Below are 12,343 nucleotides of genomic sequence, written 5' to 3'. Positions count from 1 at the left end.
ATATGTACATAAACAATTCATACATATACAGAGAGAGGGGTAACAGGGAGAGAGGCAAAGAGAAATATCCAAAACTACACTAGATCGCTGTCCCCTGCATAAACAGCAGGCAGACAATGCTCTTTCTGCTGTTAACTTGTTTTTGGTAAATGGCATTTGGTAAACTGTCATTCACATTAGTTGTTTGTGCCAGAATCCTTGGAATCCTACTTCCTCTCTGTCATGAAAATAGCTAAGCCCTAAATGAATCCTCTATGGTCTGCCATTAAAACAACTTTTAACCTCCACAACTACTGCAGTTCTTGCTGGTCTGCTATCTTTTATTGAGTCTTTGGAAGCTCTTCCCATGTGGCCTTCCTAATGTCACCTTTTCCTCAACTATATATAATGTGTTCTGTGCACAGCACCAGCTTTTTTCCACTGTGAAACAAGACAAGGCCACTCTGCTCCCCATATCCCCCAGAGTTCCTCATGGCACTTAGAGTAAAGCCCACATTTGGAGAGCCCTGCACAGTCCATTGTGTGACTTCTCCTGTGCCCACATGTCCTGCTGCTCCTTCCCCTTGTTCACTGCCATGCAGCTACACTGAGGTTTTCACTGTCCCAGGTGTCCTGGGCAGGCACCTTCCTCAGACCTTTTGTGCTTCTCCTAAAGCAGTCATGAATTTCTCTAACTCTGCTCAAGCTCCGAGCCATCTTCTTCCCTGCTCTTTCCCTCACTTCCTCGGCTGCTGTACTTTGTTCTTCTGCCCAGCACTTGTAGTACTTGATGTATCTGTGGGGTCATCTGGCTCTTACCGAAGCATTGTAGAAGCCTAAAATTTGGGACGGAAAGTAGTATCTGGCTCATTTCCGGCCCTCAGTGAGACTGTTTATGAAAAGATAATTAGCTCTGAAGTGCATGAAGCAGCACTTCATCAGTGGGGTCCCTTCCCCTACCTCCTTCCTGCCCTCTCATCTATGAGTCCTGCAGGAGCCCTTTACCTGCTGAGAGGAGAATAAAGAAAAGTTTGGATTGGCCAACATTCAGTAGATTATAGATTTTTAACAGGTCTCTGATCTTGTAAACATCCACTTCTGTTCTTCATTGACGACCCACAACTTCTCAACCACTGGCCCTTTCTACTTGTCTTAGGTAGAAGGCCATGTGCACTGGGCAGTACCCCTGTGTTGGTAGACTATCTCATGTTTTAGTCTGTTGTCCAAAATGAGTTATACCAAAGCAAAACGAGACTGAATTCCCCTATGTGGTACAGCTTTGTTAATTTGACATTCAGTAAGTCAAGGAAAAAAATTGTACTTTGTGTCCAAAAGACCTTGAATTTATACTCTTCATTGTAAGAAAGGAAACTAGTAATTATTTCAAAATGGATCATTTAATTCTTTAATCAAAAGAAATGATGACTTATTTTTTACACTGTACAGAAAGCAAAATGATTGCCTGAGAGTGTGTGTGTCTATTGTCTGGCTTATTTGTTTGTTTTTGAGACGAAGTCTTGTTATGTAACCCTGGCCGGGAACTCACAGAACTCCTCCTGCCTCTGCTTCGTAAGTCTGGTATTAAAGGCCTGTGCCTCCAGCACCTAGTAATTAAAGTGTTTCCTAATTATTCCATACTTACAAATCACACATATTAGCGTCATTTTTAATCATATTAAGTACCTGTGTGATGCAATGTGTTGGAATCCCCAGAATGTATGAAGCAAAGAAATAGAACTCTCTTGGCCCTCTGCCATCCCTGTTCTTTGATGGGCAAAGCAAGTGGGAAAAGGCTTCATTCACTAGGTTACACTTTGAAATAAGTGGCTAATCATTATTTATTCATTTTGCACTCATTGTAATGGCATAAATCATAATAAATTCATTTGGTTTAAAGTGTATATAATATTCCTTCCCTCAGGAATTTCCCTGTAATTGAGCTATTAATTAAAGTATTTTTTTTAAATGACCCCTTTTCCTTCTCTGCAGTTAGTGGACAGTTAGTGGCTGTTTCTTCATCCATGAGTCCAAGTCTGCTGAATGAGGTTGTTGTAACTAGGACTGTTGCCCAGTATGGGAGTGAGAGGAGCAGAGATCATTATTATGTCTCCTTCCAGTAGCTATGACGGTAGCAGGGTTTGGTCTCTGAAGCCATGTAGAAAAATGCTGTGAAGTGTTAATCATGTTTTAAACCAATAAGAAAATATCATTTAATTTTCCCTTGCTGAAGTCTGATTTGATACTATGTTCATTTTTAATTTTTATTTCTTAAATATTTTCTTTCTGGCTAATATTTTCCCATCAGCATTGGTTGCCATACAACTGAAGCTTCTGCCATAAAACCCAGAGCTGCTCTGATTTTGATGCCTCCTCCCCTCTCTTACGTTGTCCTCCCGTCTTCTGCAGCCTATAGTTACCCAGTGCAGCTGGCTCCTGCTGGCAGGGTGCGGACTGCTAGAATGCTTATGGCAGTGAGTGCTAGACGCAGCGTAGGTAAGCGCAGGAGTCCTGTGAGCTCTTCAGTTTCAAACTAGAAAGGATGATAAGTCTTGGGCAAAATTACCGTGAAAGGGTTGAAAAAATTACAAATGAGAGCCTGGGCAGAATGTCGCTGGTTTCACACTTTTGCAAAGATCTTTTCTTGTTTAGTGACATTCTACACAAACTGAGCAGACCAGTACTATAGAATTCAGTTTGTGTCTTGGTGGGATCTGCTAACTTGGCTGTGGAAATAAATACATACACTCTGGTGATGTGCTATTGTATGTAGCAAGCAGGTGGCTATGTGGGGTGTGTGTATCCTATGTGGACTAAACAAGCTGGCTTTTCTACGTGCCTCTTGTGTTTGTGATGTGCTGAATGGAACAGAAGGTCTCACTGTGAGGTTCAGTCAGTGGGCAAAAGCGAAGCAGTAGTATATGGATGTTATTAAAGAAACGAGGATGAAAAGAATACCTGATGCCCATAGAAGTGGATAGCTTAGCTATGTCTTTTCAGCTAATGAAACGTTTTTATGTACTATATATATAACATTCTTTAATAAATCGAGTCTGTGTTTTGTGATGAATACATGTTTCAGAATACAAATTCATTAAGCATTTCTGTAATATCATTACAGCACAAAGGCATTCATGTGCCTGTGAGCTATGATTTGTATATTTATTTTTGAAAAGCCATTGTAACTAGGGAGACAACTACAAAATATAAGCACTGTTGATTTTTTTATTTATTTATTTATTTATTGTTTTTGTTGTTGTTTTGGGATTTTTATTTTTGATTGAATTGAAGTGAATTAAATACTGTTCAGTTTCTGCTTGAATAGTATTCCTTGTGACAAGGCAGTGAGTGAGCCATGCTGCCTCTTCTCAGCGCAGCACACAGGGGCTCTGCTTGGCTTTCTGGTCTCAGCCCTTTCCTCAGTTTTAGTGTTTTACTGTTAGAACAAAGCATAAACGTTTTCTTGAACCATTGCTCCTTTATAGGCCTTTTCGAAATGATTAAGATTAAAGTTGATACCTTCAAACACTAAGAAATAAGGTAAAATTGCACTAAAATATTAGCTATTGATATCACTGTTGGCTGTATGTTGACAAAATTTTCTCAACAGCCAGAGGCTCTGAGTTAATTGTGATTTATCCAGTGCTGGGCTTCTGTGTGTTCAGCTTTTATTTCGTTCTCCTGGGCTGAGTCTCTGTCTGAAGTTGGCATTGTGTTTGTACACTCAGCTGCACAGAGGTGATGGTGACGAGCTGCATGCTGAATTCTCACTGTAAAGCTGTCGCTGTCCGTACCACTTACAGGTAGGGAAAGCTAAGAATTCCATCATTTGACCTTGGTTGTGGCTCCAGGTTGCACAAAGCAATGTATAATTTTAGTCTGTGGTGAGTTGGGGTAGAACCCCTTGGCGTGTGTAGTCCTGAGCTGGTGCCCAGGAGTAGGGCTTAGTATTTGTGAGTCATAGAGACAGCATTTCTTTTTAGTTCCTCACGACATTAAATCTCTCTAAGTGGCTGTGGTTTGCAGTGTTTGAAGTACCATAAACCAGTAAAATTTATAGAATTATATCTAATTACATTTGAGGAAATTTAGAACTGTTTCAAGTTTTTTCTTTTGTCTGATACCAACATTATAAAATACTTTTGTATGTAATGGTTTTGAAAATGTCTGTATTCCATTAAGATGTTAAGAAGGTAATTTTACCAAGAAAGTAGTAATCCCATTATCACCTCAAATAAGCATTCTTTTCCATTTAACAACTTTTCTTTTAAGATAGATACCTTATTGTTGATATTTTTCTCATTTAATCTTAGAACCCTGGGAATCGGGCCTTGGGCTAAGACAGGTTTGTAGGTGACTCTTGGAAAGCAGGGTGGCTGACTGTGTTGCTCACATACAACTTAAAGCAGGGTTTGCCAAGCTGCAGCTGTGAATGCCGCGCTGTGCTACGCCTGTGCCAGGGAAGGAAGGCCTTTTTACGGTTTCACATAACCAAGGGAGTGTTGGATATGGATCAGGTTGGAAATAAATGACCAAGTAAAAATTACCATGAAAGAGGTATCAAACGCTTGTCTGGAGACCTGGAGACTGGAGATGTGGCTCAGGCCTGAGTTTGAATCCCAGCTCTACACAGGAAGACTTACAGTTGCCTTTAACTCCACTTTGAGGGGATTCAATGCTCTGTTCTGACGTCTAGGCAACCACACCTGTGCACATAATTAAGAATAAAAACAAATCTAAAAAGAAGCTAGAATAAGTGAAAGGCAGAATGTTGTTTGTTAAATACTTAGTTTATGACTCACTGCATACTATTTGTTTAGCATGAGTTATGCCTACCTTCAGTCCCTAGCACCATGAGGTGGGTGGGAGAAAGGGATGAAGAAAGGTGAGGGGGTGTTGGAGGGGATGAGAGGGAGAGAGAGGGAAGGAGGGAGAGAGGGAAGAATTTCATTCTAAGATAAGCAGGGAGGAGTAGCAGAAATTGCTTGCTGCATACCCTATAGTACTTTCCTGTTCAGAGTCATACAAAATTCTATGTAATTTCCAGATCTTTCTGTGTTTTGCTTTGTTTTGACTGTTTTCTTCCATTTACCTTTGCCTCTGATTAGCTAATTCCTACTTAAATTTCCTCTAGGGCATTGATGTCATTATTTAGATTGTGGAGTGTTGTGGAATATTACTTTAACTAGGCAAAGATGTGTTACATTTGTTTGTACTGCAAAATGTTACTTTAACTGTGTAAAGGTGTGTTATGTTCATGTTGTATTTGTTTCACCTTGACTGCCTAAAGCACCTGGTTGGCAAGACAAAAAGCTGAATGGCCAATAGCTAGGCAGAGAAAAGATATGTGGGGCTGTCATGCAGAGAGAACAAATAGGAGGAGAAATCTAGCTTGAAAAGAATGGGAGTGTGAGAGGAAGGAGAAGAGCACAAGGAAGAAAGAGAAGGAGATGCCTGGGGCCAGAAGCCATGCAGTTTCCAGACAGACATGAGAAGTACTGAAAGTAATATATACTGAAGGAAAGAAAGTTGAAAGCCCCCAGGCCAAATGTAGATGAAGAGAAACAGGTTAATTTAAGTTAAATAAAAAAGGCTAGCCAGAAACAAGCATAAACTAAGACCAAGCATTCATGACTGATAAAAAGTCTCTGTGTTATGTTTTGGGAGCTATTTGGTAGTCCAAAAGAAAAAACCTGGTACACAGGAGAGTTCTCACCATCTTTACTGACCAACATGTCTTGAAACCAGAAGAGTTAATTCAGTATAACTTTGTAACGTCTGTGATTTACGTATGTTGTTTTGAATAAGTTCTCTGGTACAGATGTGGAATTTTGGCATTTGTATGTCTTTGTAATTCTAAAACAACTCATAAAAAATTCAAAAAATATTTTCTTATTAATAGACTTTAAAGCCATGTGTGGAGATAGCCATTTCTCTCTCTTATCTTTTGATGCCTTCCACATGGGTTCCCAGATCTGTGAAACTTGCCCTGGCATAATGGTTGGAATCTTTGTTATCTGGAGACTACAGTTTAAACTGCAGAAGGTCATTGAATGATTGATGCATGGGCAATGGTGCTCAGAGATCTTGTGTTTCACATTAGGCACCATCTTTATCATTCATGGCTGGTCACTACCACATATGAGAGGAACAGGCACTCTGATGGTGCACTGCGGGCATAAGAGTCTTCTGAGAAACCCTTGCTGGTTTCTCCTCCCTGCCGTTTCATTCAAGGTCATGTGGTCACCTCCTCCAGATTGCCCTTTCTACCACACCAGAACAGTGATAGGAAATACCAAGTAGCCAGTCTTTTATTGTTTTGCTGTTGTTATTTGTTTGTGTTGTTGTTTTTCTCAGAATGAATATGTCTGAGTTGTGAGGAAGCTGTCCTCAGCATCTCTAGATCGAGACCCTTAGAGAGCAGCCAGGTCCATCACTTAGAACTCATGTGTATAGGTGGAGTTCTTCTCTTCTACCAGTCAGTTCTGTCCTGCCAAGCAACTCCCAAATAATCACACAGAACTTATTAACTATAAATGCTCAGCTGATAGCTTATATTTGTTAATATCTTAAATTAACTTTGGGTGACTGTCTAGGCAGCCAGATGTTCCTGTTATTAGGTAATATTATACCGTTCTGGGGTCTTTTATGGAGTTAAAGATTAAATACAAAAATTAAAGGTTTTTTGTTTTGATAAAAGGCAAATTAGGTATAAAACTTCAGACTGACAAAGATAAGATAGATAATAGAGTATTGTCTCTAATTTTGCCAAATACAATTAGACTAGATATTGTAACTATAATTCTTAATTGATAACTGTTTTTGTTATATATACTTTTGCTATGTTAAAGTTAAAATCTTCCTTTTTATTTAGACAAGGGAAAAATGCTGTGGAATAATCCTTTTATACACTGTGAATATGTATTGCCCTCATTGGTTTAATAAAGTGCCAACTGGCCAATAACTAGGAAGGAAGAGCATAGGAGGGAGAGCCAGACTGAGAGAACCTTGGGAGGAAGAAGGACAGAATCACCAGCCAAATGCAGAGGAAGCAGGAAATAGACATGCCATGCTGGAAAGAGGTACCACCATGTGGTGGACCATAGATAAATATGGTTAATTTAAGATGTAAGATCTAGTTAGTAATAAGCCTGAGTTATCAGCCAAGCATTTATAATTAATAAGAAGTCTCTATGTGGTTATTTGGGTGCCAAGTGGTAGGATAGAGCTGACTGGCAGGACAGAAAAAACTCTGCCTACAAATGGGGCCCATATTGAATCACATTTGATTTCATTTATCATCTATTATAAAATAAAATTCAGGGACAAGTATGAAAGCTAAAAACCTGAGGTAATCACAAAGGACAACGAAACACCCACTGCCGCAGTTTACTTCTGTGCTCAGAAAGGCCCATGAATCCTTCTTCTCTATCTCTTCTACCTTCAGGACTCTTTCTCAAGTATGCTAGGGAACTCTATGATCCATTCCCACCAGCTGAATGTGAACCCTGCCTCTCCAACCAACCAACCTCTCGAACCAATGCCTGATTGGACATCAGCCCACAACATAGACAAACTTCAGCAAACATGTGGCAGCCTGCAGTAAGAGGGGCTGACCACTGAAATGCTTAAAACATTGTATCTAGGAAACTTACTCCCTGTTGCCTGAGGGAGCCCCCCTGAGACTGGAAGTCTTTCCTGCTGTTGCTTAAGGAAGTCTGCAGAGAACAGCAGAATGGGTTTCTCTGCCGCTTCTACAACTTCCTGAAAACAAACAGGAAGGTGACAGTTTTCTTGTCATTTTGTACCAGCATTCTGACTTACCGTAATTAGGGACTGCTTTCAGAATGCACATGCAGTAGAGGCAGATATGAGATCCACGGTAGGCACCAGTGTGTGCTGTGCTGTGGAAGCTGGAAGATGCAGAGGGGAACAAGAAATACCATTCCTGCCCTCAAGAGACTGGCACAGTTAACAGAAAGAGGAAATGGCACAGACATGTTTGAAAGACATGGCCAGAGTATAAAGAATAGTGGACTACTTTTTAAAAAGGAATATGTTAATTCTTTGTTCTGAAACCAAAGCATAAAAGGTTTACTAGTTCATTGATGTGGTTGAACATGGGTAAATTCATAACTCCCTTATGAAGTATTTTCAGGGAGATTCTTTTTTTTTTCCCTCAGAGACCTCCTGAGTATACTTTACTTTTTTAGTTTTATGTATGAGTAGTGAACCCATGGTCATGACTGCTTTGTCATTCTGACACAGAATTGATGGCTGTGTCTATGTATGTAGTGTTTTAGGGGAAATGATTTGGTATATACCAGGTGTGTGTGTGTGTGTGTGTGTCTGTTTAACAAGTTTTCTTAAGTATTGATTTTGTTGTGGTACTTTCATGTGTTCTTTTGTTGTTGTTGATGATGATGCTCTTGACTCAATCCTTTTCTCTGTCCTGCTAATTCCCCTCTGCTGGTCTTCCTCCTTTCCCCATAGCGCCCCTGCTGTTTGTTTGTTGTGTGGAGGTGTGGTGTGGATGGGAGCAGAGCCTTGCCAGACCACAGCATGCAGACAGTGTCAGGACAGCTTCCCTATGCCAAGGGGCCAAATTCAGGTTGTCAAGCTTTATAGGCAGGAGCTAGCCTCCCTTCTCTTTTAAGTCACAGGTGATCTGTTACTCTCCCTGCCTCCCAAGAACATCTTTTTCTACTTTGATGCTTCCTTTTCTAGTTTTATGAGCTCCACCCACACCCCTAGAAACATGCATAAAAATTAGAATCTAAGAGAAATTTTTTTCTGAATTTGAGTTATTTCACTTAATGTGCTTGCCATTTCCATCCATTTTCTTACAAATGTATGATCTTATTTTTCTATATAACTGAATAAAATTCCATTGCATGTATTTGCATTTCATTTAAAAGGTTCTGTGACTGAGAAGTTCAGAATCACCATATACAGAATGCAGCCGTAGACTCAGTCTAATAGAACTTTTCCCTTTCACCTCCATTTCAAGCCATTCTACTCAGTAGTTGACTATTTAAGAATAAGTAGTTAATTTTTGTGTCAGGTATACACTTTTAAGAAAATGGGTGCATCGGGTCAGTGAGATGACTCAGCAGGAAAGGCTCTTGCTTCCAAGCCTGCTTACTTGAATTTTCTTCCCAACTCTCTCATAATAGGAGAGAACCATCTCCCAGAAGTTGTCTCTGATGTTATCCACACACACACAATAATAAGGGAAGGAAGGAAGGAAAGTGGGTATTAACTGATCATGTTCTTTATGAACCCAGCATGCCTTGTTTTGAGCACTTACTAGAGTAGTTCGCTGGGAATCCATTCTGTAGCATAAGCACAGTACACACGTGTACCTTTCATCAGAGAAAGCAATCATTGCCACTTCTTCATAGACAAGGATACAGAGGCTCGGTGAGTAACTGAAGTGGCAGTCTCTAAAGGTTAGGAAAGCCTGCTTCTCCCTCAGAGTGTACCTGATGCCAGCGTGCCCTGTCTCAGTGGGTTGCTTGTGCTACAATTCCAGAACGGCTTTGTAACTTCTCCTTTGGAGAACAAACAAAAGAAGCTCTTCAAAATTAGTTTTCTTAGCCTCAGGTGATGACATATGCCTTTAATTCCGTCACCTGGGAGGCAGAGAGGCAGATGTCTGTGCCTTTGAGGCCAGCCTGGTCTACATGGTGAGTTCTTAGACAGTCAGGGCCTCACACAGAGAATCTGTCAAAAAAACAAAAATAAACAAAAAAACCCTAATGAATGAATATATTAATTAGTTAAATCCCCATGATTTCTAGTGGTTCCCCTTTTGAGTGTCAAGGTGCCTTTTAAAGTCAATGGTCCTTTGTAGTTAATGGCCACTGAGCTTTGGTGAGCATCCTGTCACTAGGCTCAGCCTTCAGTATACAAGGGAACATGCAGATCCAAAGTTAGATGGCTACATCAGACTTAGAAATTCTGTTTTGCTACTATTATTTATATAATAAACTTGTGTGAAGAATGGTATTATAAGTGTACCAGAATGTGGAAAGAAATGTCTCAAACCTCAAATCTCACATGGTGCCTTCTGTAGCCCCTCCACTGATAACGCCTTTAAAGACGAGTCCATCTAAAGATGGGCATGTTTGCCCATTACCTGTGTTAGATACAATAAAAAGGTTACACTATTTGAACCATCATTAATTTGTGATTCTGATTTGAATAGGGCATCAGGAGCTAGGTCACTCATATTTAAATATAGAAGTATATATTTATATATAATTGTTATATAATTAAGCACTTAATATACTGTAAAATGTTGTATGTAGCCTAAGTTTTCCTCTTGAAAATATAGGGCTAAACAAAGTATAAGCTTGAAATCTCTTAGGGGTTTATTGTTCAAACCCTTTTGGGAAAAATTGAAGTATATTTATATTTTCAAAGTATACTTAATATTCTGATTTTTTTTTTCTTTTTTTAGGTAAGGCACTGACATTTCTTCTGCTACAGCCACCAAGTCCCAAGCTTCCTCCTCACAGCACCATCCGGAGAACTGCCATTGACCTGATTGGGCGAGGGTTCACTGTGTGGGAGCCTTACATGGATGTGTCCGCTGTGCTGATGGGGCTTCTGGAGCTGTGTGCAGATGCTGAGAAACAACTTGCCAAGTATGTGTGATCCCAGTGGGTTCAGGTGTTGTTGTTGGAGGTGTTGGTTGTACTTTAGAAACTGTGTGTGTAATCAGCAGTAAATCTACTTGGCATGATGGCCACGCTTGTAGTCACAGCACTCAGGATGCCAAGTCAGGAGGATTGCGGCAAGTTCAAAGCCAGATAGGGCTATACAGTGTCTTGAAAAATAAACACACACACAAAAAAATATAAACTCAACAGAAAATAGAAAATTGAGATGAAGCCTTAAGATAATGAATGATCTATTACATAATTTTCAAATTGTGTTTATTATACCTTAAGGCATTACTGATTAATAATTGTGTAAACATATTTATAGGGAAAATGATATACATAATTGGTCCTAGATCAAAACTGTTTTAATAATAGAAGATTGAACTAGACAATTTGGGGTTGGGAAGGTAGGTTGGCTCAGTGGGCAAAGACACTTGCCACCAAGACTGACAATCTTAGGTTCAATCTCTTGGCCCCACATGATGGAAGAAAAGAACAAACTCCTGCAAGTTGTCCTATGACCTCCACTGATACGCATACACACACATTCACTTAGTAAATGAAATACATTAAATTTTTTTTAACATCATCATCACTTTAAGAACAACAGAAGATGAAAATGTACAGAAAGAGTTGAGAGCCTGAATTGAGTGGGAACGTGTGCTGATGAGCTGGCTAGGGGTTGTGGTATGCAGATGGGCATTGGTGCTGTCTTAGGACCCAGTCTCCTGACCCAGGAAAACAGCTGTCTCTGGGGTGTATTGTGCAAGTGACATAAAGTTGGTGATTGTCGGCAAAAGTAAGCTGACAGTGTCCAGCCATCACGGCTGCCTAGTTCCCAATAGTGCTAGCCCCGGGTAGGTGCCTTTCTCCCCATTGCTTTGCCTACATGCCTTAGGAACAATGATCTTCAGCCTTTCTGAAATTTCCCTGTCCTAGGTAGTTCACAGAAATGAAGCCACGCTCCTGTATTCTTTTATGATTCCCTTCTTTCACTTATCCCTCTTACAGAATCCATCCATATTGTAGTATTTGACTGTTTTATTTTGTATTTTAGCTGAATTCCATCCTACCTGTGGTTAGATATTGTCTTGTCTATCTGTTGATAGACATGTGCTATTTTCTACCTTTTGGTCTTGTGAGCAGAGCTACTGTGAACATCCATGTATAAGTGATTATGTGAGAACTCATTTTCATTTTCAAAGTGGAATTACTAGAACTTATAATTCCATGTTTAAATTTTCCAGGAGTCACATAACAGTTTTTCATAGTGGCTGAATTTTCATCATCAGCAGCACTGTGCAAACAAACTTTGCATTTTTCCATCTACTTTTTAAAGTATCTCATTCTAGTGAATAGAAAGTGGTAGAAATTCCTCGACTGCTCCATGATACATCTCTGTGGAAAAATGACTGACATGCCAGTGTCGTTATTGTTGACCTTTTTAGAACTAAAATGATCTGCTCATTGCTTTCTGGCTGCTTTCCCTTATGCACGGTTCCCTCCAGTTACAGCACGCTAGGGGCCTACTGTCCTTCAGTTAGATGTGCTAAGTGCACTAAGTGGAAACCTATCCCCCGCCTTAACTGGTAGGAGGGTATTCACTGCAAACCTAGATTGTTGGATTTTTTTTACTCCAGCCCCATGTTGGGTGTTAAAATGATTTTATTACTCTTTTGGTCTTTGTTTTTTTTTTG

At 39.9% G+C, this 12,343-nt stretch overlaps 1 protein-coding gene across 2 annotated transcripts in view; it reads left to right on the top strand.

Annotated features, from left to right (window-relative positions):
• The window catches only part of LOC121440611 (WD repeat-containing protein 7-like), a 284,512-nt gene that overhangs the window by 195,011 nt on the left and 77,158 nt on the right, over positions 1-12,343 (top strand). For both annotated transcript variants that reach the window (XM_041641378.1, XM_041641377.1), the window contains one exon: positions 10,442-10,628. In XM_041641378.1, the coding sequence (XP_041497312.1) occupies positions 10,442-10,628 (187 nt within the window). The remainder of the gene's footprint in view (positions 1-10,441; positions 10,629-12,343) is intronic.

This window comes from Microtus oregoni, unplaced genomic scaffold (genome assembly GCF_018167655.1).
Source record: "Microtus oregoni isolate MIOR12 unplaced genomic scaffold, Mior012 000069F_ref0000032, whole genome shotgun sequence".
NCBI lineage: Eukaryota > Metazoa > Chordata > Mammalia > Rodentia > Cricetidae > Microtus > Microtus oregoni.
Note: the sequence above shows the minus strand (reverse complement) of the source record. Positions and strands in the feature narration are given on the sequence as shown.